Below are 16,050 nucleotides of genomic sequence, written 5' to 3'. Positions count from 1 at the left end.
CTAAAGTGATGCTTCAGGTTAAGAACAGTTTCAGGTTAAGAACGGACCTCCAGAACGAATTAAGTACGTAACCAGAGGTACCACTGTACATTAAAATGTCGCACATTAAAAACGTCCCTGAACACGTGCTGCTCAACTGATGGACCACAAATTGGATGCTCCTGGACCTCAGTGGGACTGTACTTAATGCTGGACTGCATCCTGACTTTGGATTTGGATTAACCCAGAACCTCGTTTCCTGTCCTTCAGCCTTAGGACTTCGGACTTTGCTTGGGCATGGCACACTGACGTGTGGATCAGGACATACAGCCTCTTCCAGCTCACTAAATAAACCCTGTCGCCTCTTTAGCTTCTCACACTGGAAAACTACAGTCGTGCCTTGGTTTTCAAACAGCTTAGTTCACAAACAACTTGGAATTTGAACATCACAAACCCAGACGTAGGTGTTCCGGTTTGTGAACTTTGCCTCAGAAGCCAAACACATTCCGTTCGAAAACCAAGGTACGACTGTATCATATGTAAAAAAAACACCACACCCACACAATTAAAAACAATTCCATATTTTAAAACAATTTCAAATCCAATTCAGATGCAAACCAGCAAAGTTACATTTTCCAACTTGCTCTGCAACTCATTGGGGTGGGGTAAATGTTTTATTTTCCATAAATTCTACTCTTAATAAAATGCACAATTTTGTATTTCAGATTTCTTCACTGGGTGGTGGAAATGAGAGAAATATCTAGAAATGGGGAAATCGAATAGGCAAAGGCCCTGATTATTTGTATGAACACATATCTGCATATATTACGTTCATTTGTAAAAAAGGATTCTTGCATTTAAATCTTGGTCGCTGCTGTCCCCTGGTGTACATATGTAAATATTTTTGGTTTTGAAGAAATCTCTACAGTATTTTAAATCTGGAGTCACTTCTGCCATCTGGTGGAAATTGATGGTGTTTGCACCCCATGCTTTAAAAAATGTACTGCTCATATCTTTAAAAAACCACTCAGGGAAGCTGTAGCAAGCAGAATCAAGCTATGTAGGTTCTGCTAGAAGTGTAACCTTCTTTCAACCTGGCAAGAGCTAGTAGGAACAGGAAATTCAAAAAATCCAAAAATTCAGGAAGATTCAACACATTACTTAATACAGACCCTCCAAGTGTCCCTATTTTCCCTGATTTAGAGAAACCATCCCAGTTTTTAATTTGATCCTAGAATGTCCCTCTTTTCCTTAGGATGTCCCTATGTTCATTGGAGAAATGTAGGAGGGTATGAAGTTCTTTGACCCCCTGAGCTGTCTGACGGAAAACCTGTATAGGAAACCTTTTTAAATGTTTAATGTTTTATTATGTTTTTATATATGTTAGAAGCCACCCAGAGCGGCTGGGGCAACCCAGTCAGATGTGTGGGGTATAGATTGTAAAATTATTATGGACACGGGGTGTCCCTATTTTCATCGGAGAAACTCTCTGGGCGGCTTCCAACAAAATATTAAAATACTGTTAAACATTAAAAGCTTCCCTAAACAGGGCTGCCTTCAGATGTCTTCTAAAAGTCTGGTAGTTGTTTTTCTCTTTGACATCTGGTGGGAGGGCGTTCCACAGGGTGGGTGCCACTACCGAGAAGACCCTCTGCCTGGTTCCCTGTAACTTGGCTTCTCGCAGTGAGGGAACCGCCAGAAGGCCCTTGGCACTGGACCTCAGTGTCTGGGCTGAACGATGGGGGTGGAGACGCTCCTTCAGGTATAGTGGGCCAAGGCCGTTAAGGGCTTTAAAGGTCAGAATAGAAAAGGTGCCAACTTTTTAACTGACCCCTCCCCCTATGCTTTTAAGGCAGCCCATTCTGCAGGCATTTAGGGGAATATGGGTAATACTTACCTCATGCCATGAAACAAAACTACAGATGCAGGCTATTGAGAACAGCCCAGCGCTTATGCGACGACAGCCACACAGATGCTATTAGCCCAGAGATGGAAAGAAGATAGTCCCTACCAGAGAAGAATGGCAAATTAAATTGTTGGACTATGCTGAAATGGCAAAACTGACTGGAAAGCTCAGGAACCAAGAAGACCAAAACTTTAATAAGGAATGGGGAAAAAATTGTAATTTACCTTGGAGACCACTGTAAGCAGATGGAAACATTAGCAGGATTGCAATAACACTTGTAAGCTAGCAAGTATTACAAAGACAATGGCGTTATATAAAATGTAAATTACTGGAAAAGATGCAGTAGAAAAGGTTTAATAATAGTACCCACAGAGGGCAGGTGGAAAGTCCAGAGATTTGGAGGAATCTGCAGATGTGTATGTGAACGGTTGCATTGTTATAATTTTATATTTGCAAAAGCAAATAAAAACTATTTAAAAAACTTAAAACCATGGAGAGACCTGGTCTGAACAAAGACATTGGATTCTTATCTCATTATACATGACAAAGCCACTTTTCACCTTCTCACCCCTTGCTTTTTCCTGTAAGACCTATTGCAGTCGTTAAGAGTCGTCAACAGGCTCATCACAGCTATCTGCCAATCACCCATTCCCACCACCCTTCTGAGTAATACCCCTCCCCACCTTCTCACTATATAGAAGGGTCTGGTGACTTCTGTTTCAGTGTATCTGAAGAAGTGTGCATGCACACGAAAGCTCATACCAAGAACTAACTTAGTTGGTCTTTAAGGTGCTACTGGAAGGAATTTTTTTTTATTTAAAAAGAGAGAGAGAACAGCCCGGGGTTATTTGTAACAGTCATTTGCATCAGAGTGGGCCAAAGATTGACCAGGAGCTACTGGTAGATGACTGGATGATATGCAGTACATGATGAATATTTCTGATTTCCAACAAAGGCGTGTTAAAGGGGAGCATGTAAGAAATCATGTAATGTGTGGAAATGATAGAGAGTTTTTCTCCTCCTCCTATAATCCTAAAACTCACAGACTTCCAATGAGTGTTGGGCGTTCCAACTGAAATTGAAAGGACAACTGAAATTATTTCTTCACACAGCACATAAACTGTGGAATTTGTTCCCACGAGTTGTAATGATGCCCACCAAGTTGGAAGGCTTTTTTTAAAAAAAGGATTAAGACAAATTCATAGAGGATATGGCTGTGTTCTGCCTCCACTGTTGAAGACAGCACTGTAAGCTCAGATAAGGAGAGATACGATTGGTAGATAGACAGATATACCGTATTTTTCACTCTATAAGACGCACCAGACCACAAGACGCACCTAGTTTTTGGAGGAGGAAAACAAGAAAAAAAATATTCTGAATTTCAGAAGCCAGAACAGCAAGAGGGATCGCTGAGCAGTGAAAGCAGCAATCCCTCTTGCTGTTCTGGCTTCTGGGATAGTTGCGCAGCCTGCATTCACTCCATAAGACGCACACACATTTCCCCTTACTTTTTAGGAGGGAAAAAGTGAGTCTTATAGAGCAAAAAATACGGTAGGTAGCCCATCTAAGAAAAGGAAAACTCCTGCAGCGAAGCTGGTGCTCCACTTTCCTTGGGTCTCATCAGCAAGTGTCAGGAGTTGAAGTTAGGAGCAGGTCAGCAACAAAACACCTGGTGCTCAAGAAGTTAACTGTTTATTCAAAGAAACCAAAACAGCCCAGGCCTAGGGATCATAACAGCTCTTCTCAGTAGGTCTTGCCCCAATGAGCAGTCCCCACCTTCCCACCGCTCTCGGACTCTCCTCCCCCCGGGGTCCTTCCCAAACAATATGAGGCTCCTTCGCCTTGTCTCTCTTTGCTCCGTTCTCTCCATTGCTCTGCATGTTCTGGGAGACCAGGTGAGAGGGGAGCAGGTCGCGGCAGGAGACGACTCCCAGGTTTCTTCAGCAGCCTGCCTCATCTCTGCCTTCTTTCCCCTTCCGCTCCTGCCTCTGAATCTGGACTGCTCTTTGCCACCACCTCTTCCTGTTCACTAAAACCTGTTGCCTCTACTTCAGCTTCTGACACCTCCTCCTCCTGGTCTGCTCCCTCTTCTCCCTCTGACCATGTGTCGTCGTCCCACCACCAATCCCCTGGCTCTGGGCCTTCTTTCCCTGGGGTTTTCCCAGCTGGTACCTGTTAGAATTCCTGCTCCGTGACTGCAGTCATGGGATTTTTATCTATCACATGACGGTGTATGTTTTGACTCCACAGAGTGGGAAGTGATGGAGACAGGATGTTTGTGTTACTGTGTTCCATGAAGTGGGACTATTGTCCTTTGTTCTTTCTTTCTTTGCTGTCTGATGCTAGAGAGAGAGGGAGCCATGTTGCAGTGCTCCATGTGTGTTTATATGTAAATAAAGTAGATTAGCCAAAACGCTGAGTTGCTGAGGTCTGTCACCCAAGGTGCGCAAACTCTGCGGATCCCTAAATATACTGGTGTCTGTTGGCATCGGTCGCTGTGATGTTCAGGCAGAAGAAAGCTTTTGAAGCTCCCAAACGAAAGACCAGGAGGGAGAGAATGAGATTTCACTCCTCCCATACCCAAGAATCTCCTGATGATCTCCTGATGATCTCTGCTGACTCTCCAGAGAGGAGGAGGCGTGCTCTGCTATCTATTTATTCTGCCCCAGCACCACATCAATGTGTGTATGTGAGTGTGAGAGTCAGTCAGTCAGTGTATCGGAGAGAGAGCGACTGTTAGAGATCGTGTCTAGAGATAAGGTTGCTGCTAAGAGCAGCTGCAGACTCTCAGTGTAGCATTGATTTATGCTTAGAATATTCAGCTCTGTATATAGTTTTGTATCATAGTTGTAGTTACAGAATAAAAGGAAGATATTCTACAGAGCTGCTCTCCGAGTGGTTTATACTCTGCAAGACTCTGCAAAACTCTGCTGCGCTACGACTGTATTATTTAGACAGTGAATCCGGTGCTCTCAGCTCTAAGCTGTGAGTCCACAGCACTGTGACCTGTTCCTGTGAGAAAGGTGGTCTCTGGCAGTGCTACCCAGCTCGCCTAGCCCAGTCGGGGTTGAGGAGCATGAGTCCAGTTGGTGCGCTGGCTCAAGGGCGATGCTGACAGTGAACATGCCAGTTGGGCATGTGTCTCTGCCAGGGTCCTACTCAAGTGTAGGCTGAACTCCTGACAGTGCCTCCCCCCCTCCTCTGCATCCAGCCAGTGCATGACAGTGAGGCCGAGAAAGGGGTTGTCGTCTGAGTAGCCCAGGACCTCCTAATACACTGCCCAGACTTGCGCCCCAGGGATGTCACTTCGGTCCTTGCGACACAGCGGTTTGACTTCACCCCCGGAGGCACACTCCATTGTCTCTCAAGGTGGACGGATGCCAAAAACACTAACATTGCATGTGTCTGGCCTTGGAAACAATCCATGGTCTCTAGGGGGCTCTCCGGTCCAGGACATTGTGGAGTTGCCATAGTTTCAGGTGGAAGATTAATGGCATGGGTTGGGAAACTAAGGCCTGGGGGCCGGATCCAGCCCAGTCACCTTCTAAATCCGGCCTGTGGATGGTCCGGGAATCAGCGTGTTTTGTGGGGCCTGCTGGTGTATTTAAATGAGTAGAATTTGTGCTTTGATTTAAAATGCATCTCTGGGTTATTTGTGGGGCAAAGGAATTCATTCATTTTTTTCCTTCAAAATATAATCTGGCCCCCCCACAAGGTCTGATGGACAGTGGACCAGCCCCCTGCTGAAAAAGTTTGCTGACCCATGATTAATGGGTTTCAGAGAGCACTGCTGTCTTCTCAGTTTGCCTCACTGGCCTGGTACGCAGACAGAGGTGCATTTGGTATCTTCATTATTCAATACAGCTTTGGGCAAATGCTGAGGACGTACCTCTTTAACCTGGCTTTTGACACTTGAGATATATACTTTTGTAAAGGTAAAGAGACCTCTGACCATTAGGTCCAGTCGTAACCAACTCTGGGGTTGTGGCGCTCATCTCGCTTTAATGGCCAAGGGAGCTGGTGTACAGCTTCCGGGTCATGTGGCCAGCATGACTAAGCCGCTTCTGGCGGACCAGAGCAGCGCACGGAAATGCCGTTTACCTTCCTGCCGGAGCGGTACCTATTTATCTACTAGCGTTTTGACGTGCTTTCGAACTGCTAGGTTGGCAGGAGCTGGGACCGAGCAACGGGAGCTCACCCCGTTGCGAGGTTTCGAACCACTGACCTTCTGATTAGCAAGTCCTAGGCTCTGTGGTTTAACCCACAGCACCACCCACGTCCCTTAAAGAGCTTTCCTACTGAATGTACATCCCACCTTTTTCTCCACGGAGTATATGGTTCACGTTGTAGTTAATCCCTACAATTTCTGGGTTTGTAGGTTGTTTTAAAACTGTTTTTAATGTTGTTGTGTCCCGCCCTGTAACCGTAATTGAAGGTTGGGAAAATTATTATTTACTCTTATTACTTCCCTAGGCATATTTCCCCCCACCCACTCAACAAACCAGCATAAGCAGCCATCCGTTGAATAAATAATGTTTTAATATTTCAATTTCCATAATAAATACCAACATTCTCATCAATCAATAAATAAGTAAGCGAGGTAGAAAAAAACCCTGTTATGTTTGAGGAAACAATCCTTAATTATTATTGCAAATTCCCCTTGTCCTTAAAAAGTGCAGTTAGAACTGATTAACAATAAATACAAATATATAATATTTCAAAACATCACTTTCAACTGTAGCCTGCTGAGCCGCAGCAGGAAAACACAAACACACGCAGCAAACTCCACAGCAGTAACAAATTCTAAATTTGCAGCTCCCCAATCACTCGCAAACTGCAGAGTGGGATGGCATTGTGATGAGGCATCGAAAGAAAATCTTCAGGCCTTCTGCGTCTTTTCCAGTGAATTGCATTTTTAAAAGATCCGAAGAGTATGAAAACTCCAATTCTGCAACTTGAATAAATTACGCAATCGATGGTACCCAGTGGTCAGTGTTTGCGTTACAGTATACCACGCTCAAGACCTCTGAAAGGCCAATCCAGACCCTTCAGCAACTCTTAAGAAGTAGGGAGAAAAAATTGCAAAGCCTAAAAAATTCCACCTGAGTTTGGATGAGGGATGGATATTGCACGATCCACAGCACTAATATGTGAGGATTTAGGTTTCCTAGAGAGGTAGTTCACTGCCCATTTCAGAATGGGAATTGTAGCAGACACCATTGGTGGTGTGGAGAAAGGGGCAGGGATTTGATGACAAGAGGTGAAGATCTTCAAAAATAGTTAAAAGGCCTTTGGGAGAAGGGGAAAACCACAAAACTGGGATTGAGAGAACAGAGAATAACCCTGTTCTCTTGCCCCAGTGTCTCCGGTCCTCAGATTTCCATCCCTGCATTATCCACCACTACTTTGAGGTAGAGCGTGTCGTCTTTGAGGTAAGCAGGAATCTCAAGATGGCTGACGAAGAGGGGACTCCCGCTGGCCACGTTGAGCCTCTGCCGCGGCTGGTGGAAGGAGACGCTGTGGGGATCCGGGAGGAAGGTATCCATCACGGGGGACTTCCTCCGTGTGGGGTCCAAAAGAGAGAAGGTGACCTTCTGCCGGAAAGGCCAGGGCAGGACGTCGTCGTAGGGCCCCTTGGCCAAGGCGAGGAAAAGCGAGACATGGCCCCCCTGGCCAATGCCATCTCCGTCGGGGTAGAGCCGGACGCAGAGATGGTACCCGAACGGATGAGTGGCAAAGGCCGGGGAGTAAATGGAACGCTTCTTCCCAGCTTTCGCATCCTTCTGGAGTTTGGAGAAGTTCTCCACCTTCCACACTAAGGTCCCGTCGGTGCTGGCCAGCTGGGGCGACGCTGGTTCTCCAGACGCTTTCGCCACGGCGCACACTTCCTGAGAGGCCCTCAAGAGCTTCTCGTAGTGGGAGCAGCAGCGCTGTAGGGACTTCACCGCAGCCGTCTGGCTGTTCAGCTGTCGGCGCAGAGACACCACCGTCAGCTCCAACGCCTCCACCCGCATTTGGACGGCTTCCACGTTCATGGAAGGGCCACCCTAGGGAGAGAGAGATGAGAGAGTTTAAATGGAGGCGTTCCCACCAGGGCATGTTGCTCCATTTCTGGGCACAGGCCCATAACGGGCCCTGAGCTTGCTTTATATATCCTCGCAATGCAGGTTCTCTTGACGTGACTTACCATGACTGTGCTATTGACACTCCAGTAGGGTTCTATCTCCTGAACGTTTTGATCTCCAAGGGCCAGGGGAGCCTTCTTTGGGGTTCCGGGCTGGGCCACAGGGGGACAAGCGTGCTCCTAAAGCAAAAGAACAAGGCCAGAAAAATGAGCAAAGGTTGTTTGCTGCCGGCTGCAGGATCCTAGATTACCTCATGTTCTGAAGCCTTCAAAAGGCATATCTATACGCTACAAAACATACTGGCTTTGTATCACATTCTGTTGTTGGGAACAGCATTTTGATGAGGGTGGTAAGGTATGCCTTTTAGGAATTCCTAACTCTGCTTTATTATCATAGTCTTACTGATACAAATTATTGTTGCTGTTTTTCATTTATTCAGTTTGCAGCCTATTGTTTTACTGGAGTGCCAGTTGAACTGATCTTTGGTTTGGACTGTCCTCTGAATGGGGCTATGAAATAATAATATTAATAATAATAATAAATAAATAAATAAATAATTTGTATCCCACACTTTTTCCCAAAGGAGTCCAGGAATGTCAAACACACAAGTGATAAAACTATCAAAATATCTAAACATCAGGAGCCATGCTATAAGTGAAGCTCAAAACGAATGCAGTAGCAATTCTACAAATTATTGGGGGTTTCCCCCCCCCATTTATTCAGTTTGCAGCCTATTGCTTTACTGGAGTCCCAATTGAACTGATCATAACTATTCTTTTTAAAAAATAAAATAATAACTTTTTATTAATTTTCAGTTACGGAAACCGATCAAAATTATTCTTATCACCTCCCCCTAAAAGCCAACTTAGGTGGCGAGTGCTGCTGACAGAAATGGACTCAGAATGGCCCCATAAATAAATAAATATGGAAGTACTGGATGTGCTCAGCTGCCACAGAATTATTTGTTTGCTTGCTTTTATTAAATCTGTAAACTGCCCTTCATCTCAGGGCCGTTCACAACATAATAGAACATCAATCTGCAAAAGAAAAAAATGGAGCACAGGAGTGACTGGCTGGCTAGAACCCTGAACAGGATCACAGACGGAAGAGTCAGATCAATAATATCTGAGCAGCTCAACTATGGACTCCTTTCCCCTTTTCCTCCAGTTGCAATTTCTTCCAACTGTTTTGCATGTGTTTTGTCAAATGCCTGCAATTGCCGCAAGAGGGCACCTAAGAGCTTTGTGCTCCCGTTTCATTCTTGATCTTGTGCACTGCGTATTAGCAGCGAGAAGGGAGTGATTCTCTCCATTTAAAACCACTGTACCTGGTACGATTTCAGGGTCCCCATCCAAGTGCAGTCAAAATTTGGGCAGGCAACTTGTGTGGCTAGAGCGTCGTTCTCTGCTGCTTTGTCAGTGTGGAACTAGAGAGAGAGAAAGAGAGAGAAAAGAAGGAGTCAATATGTTGGCTGCCAATTCTGACCCGTCACAGTTACCTCTACCAATACACTACAGTCATAAAAAAAGGTAAAGGGACCCCTGACCATTAGGTCCAGTTGTGGCCAACTCTGGGGTTGCGGCACTCTTCTCGCTTTACTGGCCGAGGGAGCCGGCGTACAGCTTCCGGGTCATGAGGCCAGCATGACTAAGCCACTTCTGGCGAACCAGAACAGCGCATGGAAACGCCGTTTACCTTCCCACTGGAGCGGTACCTATTTATCTACTTGCACTTTGACGTACTTTCGAACTGCTAGGTTGGCAGGAGCAGGGACCGAGCAACGGGAGCTCACCCTACTGCAGGGATTCGAACCGCCGACCTTCTGATCGGCAAGTCCTAGGCTCTGTGGTTTAACCCACAGCGCCACCCACATCATACCTCACTACAGTCATACCTCGGGTTAAATATGCTTCAGGTTGAGCGTTTTCAGGTTACGATCCACAGTGACCTGGAAGTAGCGGAATGCATTACTTCCGGGTTTCGCCGTTCGCACATGCGCAGATGCTCAAAACAACGTCACATGCATGCGCAGAAGCGCTGAATCGTAGCCCGCACAGACGCAGGTTGCATTCGCTTCAGGATGCGAACGGGGCTCCGGAATGGATCCTGTTCACATCCAGAGGTACCACTGTACACATTACCGCTAACCGTCCTTTGCTGACCAGGTGCCAGACTGACGTTTCAAACTACAACTCCCATCAGCCCCTGCAGACCAGGTGGGCACCAGGTTGGCGAAGTCTGCCTTAAACACATTGCCCTCAAATTATGGCAAAGTGCACGGTCAGTGCTGAAAAGCAGGCACGGCAAATAGTGATTCTCACCTCCTTCTCTAGGGCGACAGTTGTGAACTACTTTGAACCCAGGGTTCACCCTTAACTCCAGCTTACAACAAAGGGACGTCAGGTGTTTTTTTTCCTGTTTTTCTGTTTCTATTTCTGTTTTTCTGTCTATGTCTCTCTTGTACCATGTTCCTAGTAGACAGGAGGGCGAGATTTCTGGCCTTCATAGCCATACAGAAAAAGGGAAAATGCTGAAAGGAGTAGGTTGTCAAGCAGCAGCGAAGGGAGTGCAACAGATTCTTTAAATAAACCCTCTCAGCTTTTCTACTTATAGAGCTCTTCTGAATTTCATCACACACCTCTCTCTCGTTTTCTCCCTTTCTATATCTTGTGTTTCTCTTTAGTTCCTGTTTTTAAAAGAGGATGGCAACACAGGTGTGACCCAATGTTGGGGGTTGAGGTTGATCACAGGGCAGTGCCAGGTAACATCCATACCTGAACCTTGGCTCTTAGAGGGAATTTAGTGAATTTAGTGAGAGGGAATTTAGTGACCATTCATTTACGGGTTTCTTGCTATTCGGAGCTGGGATTGACTTATGGTCTTATTATCATTTTCTTCTTGTTAAATTTGTTGCTTTCCACAAAAGAGAGTCCAAAAGTGATTGACTGAGATTTGCCAAGATGGCAACAAAACAACAACAACATATCGCTTTAAGAACCAAAAGTCCAGGAAAACCCAAACGACTCTGGTTTCAGAACATCATGTTACTACAACTCACCTGTTTGGGGTTCAGTCCCTTCTTACAAGTCCGGCAGGCCACCCTGTCTGTGTCCCTGTGGGAAGAAAGAGGACAGAAAATTGAGCAGGATGAACCCTGAAAAACAGAAAGGGGGCGTAACCCACAATAAGCTTATGTCGTAATAAATGTTATATACTTTAAAGGCACCACAAGCCTCTTTTCCCTGCAAGGCACTACTGACATGGGCTTCCCCCTCTGAAAACTACATTTTGAATCTCTTTCTTTCTCTCTCTTTCATACACACCCTCCAAATTTTATTCATTAAATATACATCCCACCCTGCCAGGGAATAGGGTATAGGGCGGTATATAAATTCAATAAATAATAATAATAAATAAAACACTTATGCATTAAAAAAATCCAGTTGAGAATAAAAGGAACACATATTTGATGCATTTGAAACATAGCTACTTCCATCTTCTCTTCCTTGTGTCCTCTGCTAATTTATTCTTCCTCCCCACATATGCGAAGCAGTCGTTCATCATCAAGATTAATGCCATCCATTGGTTAATCATTAGTATTGTGGATACCGTGCATTATACTCATTTGTCACATTAATATCCTGCACTTGTCCAAGAAGCTCAGGGCAGCGTGTGTCGTGGTTCCCTATCTGGGAACAATTACATGAGGCTGAACTGAGTTGCTCAAGATCACCAAGTGAGCTCAGGGCTGTCTGAAGCATATCCGACGCCTTTGGGGAACAGTTTTCCAGGAGATGAAGTGGGATACATAGGGACAGAGGGCTCAAAAGCTCTCATGGATACTGAAGAGTGGAATCTGCTCCCCAAGGCACTTTAGCGCAGCTCAGATTTACAAAAGCTGCAATCACTTGCTGTGCCAGGAAGTGCCGTCAGCATAATTCAGAGCCACAGGCCCCCTAGACTACCACACGTCAACATCTTGCTTACACACAGGCACTGCTGAATCAGAATATGACAACAACAACATTTGAGGTGCTCGAGGAATAAACACAGCTGTGCCAATATGGCTTGGCATCTATCCCCACTCCCTGAGAAAACAGAAAAGCAAACTGAAATATTGCAAACTGGAGAGAAACATGACTCTCACACACCCTGATCCTATTAAAAGAAACAAAGTGAGTCTTCTTTTTAAATTATTAACGCATCACAAATCTGTTGTTGCCAATAGAAACTGGCCCCTGACCAATTAACGGGTTGCAGCCTAAAAACACTAAGTCCAATAAAAGTGGATGCTTCGTTCCCAGGAAATACAAAACACAAGAAGAGTCAGGGTCAGGCCAAGGGTCCATCGCCAATCAGATGCTTCAGAGACCCACACAAAAAGGTGCAGGAAGGCAGCAGCCCCCTCCCACTGGTGCTCCCCCACAGCTAGTATTGGGGCAGTTTCTATATGCCCATCATAGCCAGAAGGTAGGCAGGAAGATAGGAGATCGATTTATCCAGCTAACCCTATGAGATGAAGGAAGCTGATCTGGCTTGCCAATTAAATGCCAATGACTGTAGTTATAGCTCAGTCAGTAGAGTGTGAGACTCTTAATCTCAGGGTCAAAGGTTTGAGCCCCACGTTGCGGAAAAGATCCCTGCCTTGCTATGGGATGGACTAGATCAGGCTTCCTCCTGATGTTTTTGGCCTACAACTCCCATGATCCCTAGCTGGCAGGACCAGTGGTCAGGGATGATGGGAATTGTAGTCTCAAAAAACATCTGGAGGACCGGGGTTGAGGAAGCCTGGACTAGATGATGCCCATCAGGGTCCCTTCCAACACTATGATTCTGTTATTCTAAGCCCTGCGAATCCTGGACAGGTGATCCTAACATCTGAGAAGCCTCCAGCTACAATTAAACATAAAGGTAAAGGGACCCCCGACCATTAGGTCCAGTCGTGACCGACTCTGGGGTTGCGGCGCTCATCTCGCTTTATTGGCCAAGGAAGCCAGCATACAGCTTCCAGGTCATGTGGCCAGCATGACTAAGCTTCTGGCGAACCAGAGCAGCACACGGAAACAAACGCCGTTTACCTTCCCGCCGGAGTGGTACCTATTTATCTACTTGCACTTTGATGTGCTTTTGAACTGCTAGGTTGGCAGGAGCAGGGACCGAGCAACGCGAGCTCACCCAATCAGGGGATTTGAACCACCGACCTTCTGATCGGCAAGTCCTAGGCTCTGTGGCTTACCCCACAGCTTCACCCAGGTCCCTCCAGCTATGATTAGGGGACTCCAACTCCCATGAGCATGACAAACGATCACGGATGATGGGACCTGTAGTCTAGCAACATCATGGAGAGGGGGAATCGCGAATCCCCCGCCTTTGCCCTTAAATATCCTGGGAGCACTTTCCCCTTTTTTTGCCACTGACCTGAACAGCCTCTTCACGCATCCCCTGCAGTAGCGGTGCCCACACTCGGCTTGCTGTGGGTTGCAGAGGAGGAACCCGCACGCCTGGCAGAGCAAACCGGCGTTGCCCAGCAGATCCACGGGCATCACGGAGCCCCGTTGCTTTCCCATCCTTTTTCCCAACGTGGGCTTCGCTCTACCTCCAGTCCCGAGAGAGAGAAAATAAGATCCACACGAAAAGCGGCCAGGAGAGGAAGGGGAAAAAAATGAGTCTGGCAGGCAGCAGTCGGCGCGAGGCTTTTATGGGACGGGACGGGCGTGAGTCAGAGAAGGGCGCGCGAGGGAATCCCGCCGCTGAGTCATCAGAGATTCTCCCCGAACGTGCCAGCTGCGGGTCAACGGGGTGACGCAGTTCTGTGCGTGCGCGCGCGCGCGCGCCACCAGGAGAGCCGGGCCCCGGCGGGCTCGGCGCGGGAAATGCCTCTGAGGAGAGTTGAGGCTGAGGGGAGGGAAAGCGATTGCGAAAATGCAAGGGGCTGGGGAGAGAGGGAAAAGGCACGCTGGGCCGGCGTGAGGAGAAATTGCGCAGGGGAATACTGTTATTATTATTATTATTATTTCATTACGGGAAAAAGAAAGGAAAACCGTGAGGAGAGCAGCTGGTGCCTTTCCAGAAATGAAGGCGGGCGCCCCTCTCTTGCCTAACCTGCCTCAGCATCGTGGGCTAAGGGTTAAATGGTTATATGGTGCTTGAAGGATTTACAGAGTTATACAAAGATTTAGAGCACACTCACACACTGCAAGGTGTCCTTTTTAATAATAATACAGTGGTACCTCGGGTTACATACGCTTCAGGTTACACACTCCACTAACCCAGAAATAGTGCTTCAGGTTAAGAACTTTGCTTCAGGATATGAACAGAAATCGGGCTCCGGCGGCGTGGCGGCAGCAGGAGGCCCCATTAGCTAAAGTGGTGCTTCAGGTTAAGAACAGTTTCAGGTTAAGAACGGACCTCCAGAACGAATTAAGTACTTAACCCGAGGTACCACTGTAATGACAATTTCCATTCTGAAAGATCTTCTTCTTCTTCTTTGGCGATCACTTGTAGCTGAGTAAGATTGTCTTCCATAAACACAGTTTTAAATGTGAGCCTATAAGTGACTGTTGTTGTTTAGTCATGTCCAACTCTTCCTGCCCCCGTGCACCAGAGCATGCCAGGCACTCCTGTCTTCCACTGCCTCCCGCACTTTGGTCAAACTCATGCTGGTAGCTTCGAGAACACTGTCCAACCATCTCGTCCTCTGCCGTCCCCTTCTCCTTGTGCCCTCCATCTTTCCCAACATCAGGGTCTTTTCCAGAGAGTCTTCTCTTCTCATGAGGTGGCCAAAGTATTGGAGCCTCAGCTTCACATCTGTCCTTCCAGTGAGCACTCAGGGCTGATTTCCTTAAGAAAGGAGAGGTTTGATCTTCTTGCAGTCCATGGGACTCTCTAGAGTCTCCTCCAGCACCATAATTCAAAAGCATCAATTCTTCGGCGATCAGCCTTCTTTATGGTCCAGCTCTCACTTCCATCACTTCCATCACTATTCCATAGCTTTAACTATACGGACCTTTGTTAGCAACATGATGTCTCTGCTTTTTAAGATGCTGCTGTCTAGGTTTGTCATTGCTTTTCTCCCAAGTAGCAGGTGTCTTTTAATTTCGTGACTGCTGTCACCATCTGCAATGATCATGGAGCCCAAGAAAGTAAAATCTCTCACTGCCTCCATTTCTTCCCTGTCTATTTGCCAGGAGGTGATGGGCCCAGTAGCCACTGATCTTCGTTTTTTTGATGTTGAGCTTCAGACCATATTTTGCACTCTCCTCTTTCACCCTTCGTTCCTCCTCGCTTTCTGCCATCAATGTTGTGTCATCAGCATATCTGAGGTTGTTGATATTTCTTCCGGCAATCTTAATTCCGGCTTGGGATTCATCCAGCCCAGCCTTTCATATGATGAATTCTGCATATAAGTTAAATAAGCAGGGAGACAATATACAGCCTTGTCATACTCCTTTCCCAATTTTGAACCAATCAGTTGTAGAGACCAACTAAGTTTGTTTTTGGTATAGGCATTCGTGTGCACGCACACTTCTTCAGATACACTTCAGATACATTTTTTTATATATTTCGACTGCGTCAGACCAACACGGCTACCTACCTATAACAGGTGAAGACATCCCCCTCTTTGGTGTGTACTGCAGTGCAGACACGACCTTGATGTGTTTCAAGCTACTGGCATCTACATAGCCTATAAAAGCCAAGGTGCTTTCACACCTCCTGACGCTGATGGCAGTCCAAAAGCATCTTGAGGGCACCCCCTGAGCTCATTGGCAGAAGAGTTAGGGAAAGATGTAAGACGTAAAATATATAACAGCAGCTTTGGGTGGGTGACTTAGACCAAGGAAACACGGTCTTTAAAATGGCATTTATTTGAGAATGAGTGGGGGACACTGTCATTGTTTCTTATCTTTCCCCTAAAAAGCTCAAGGTTGGCATACATGGCAGTTCCTTCTTCCACTCACCCCACAGAAGGGCAGTGATTTCCTTCAGGACAGAATGGGGCGGGCCAACATAATTCCTATTGGCAGATAAAAGAAGAACAAA

At 46.4% G+C, this 16,050-nt stretch overlaps 1 protein-coding gene across 1 annotated transcript; it reads right to left on the bottom strand.

The window, feature by feature from the left end:
- Positions 1-6,406: 6,406 nt before the first annotated feature.
- LOC309364992 (TNF receptor-associated factor 2-like) lies at positions 6,407-13,722 on the bottom strand. The gene is made up of 5 exons (XM_081903066.1): positions 13,429-13,722; positions 11,069-11,123; positions 9,338-9,436; positions 8,073-8,189; positions 6,407-7,932 (listed from the first exon to the last, which is right to left on the bottom strand). Exons 1-5 carry the CDS (start codon positions 13,575-13,577, stop codon positions 7,258-7,260), a joined length of 1,095 nt encoding a protein of 364 aa, XP_081759192.1. The 5' UTR covers positions 13,578-13,722; the 3' UTR covers positions 6,407-7,257.
- Positions 13,723-16,050: the final 2,328 nt, after the last annotated feature.

Source organism: Podarcis melisellensis, assembly GCF_964234715.1.
Source record: "Podarcis melisellensis genome assembly, chromosome: 2".
NCBI classification, from domain to species: Eukaryota; Metazoa; Chordata; class Lepidosauria; order Squamata; family Lacertidae; genus Podarcis; species Podarcis melisellensis.
The sequence above is the reverse complement of the archived record's forward strand: the minus strand, read 5'-3'. Positions and strand labels throughout refer to the sequence as shown.

Coding starts and splice junctions, on each gene's coding strand:
- LOC309364992 (XM_081903066.1), bottom strand. CDS start 13,577: ATGGGAAAGCAACGGGGCTCCGTGATGCCCGTGGATCTGCTGGGCAAC. Junction 11,124..13,428: donor TGCGTGAAGAGGCTGTTCAG/GTCAGTGGCAAA, acceptor TTCTTCCCACAG/GGACACAGACAGGGTGGCCT. Junction 7,933..8,072: donor GTGTCAATAGCACAGTCATG/GTAAGTCACGTC, acceptor CTCTCTCCCTAG/GGTGGCCCTTCCATGAACGT.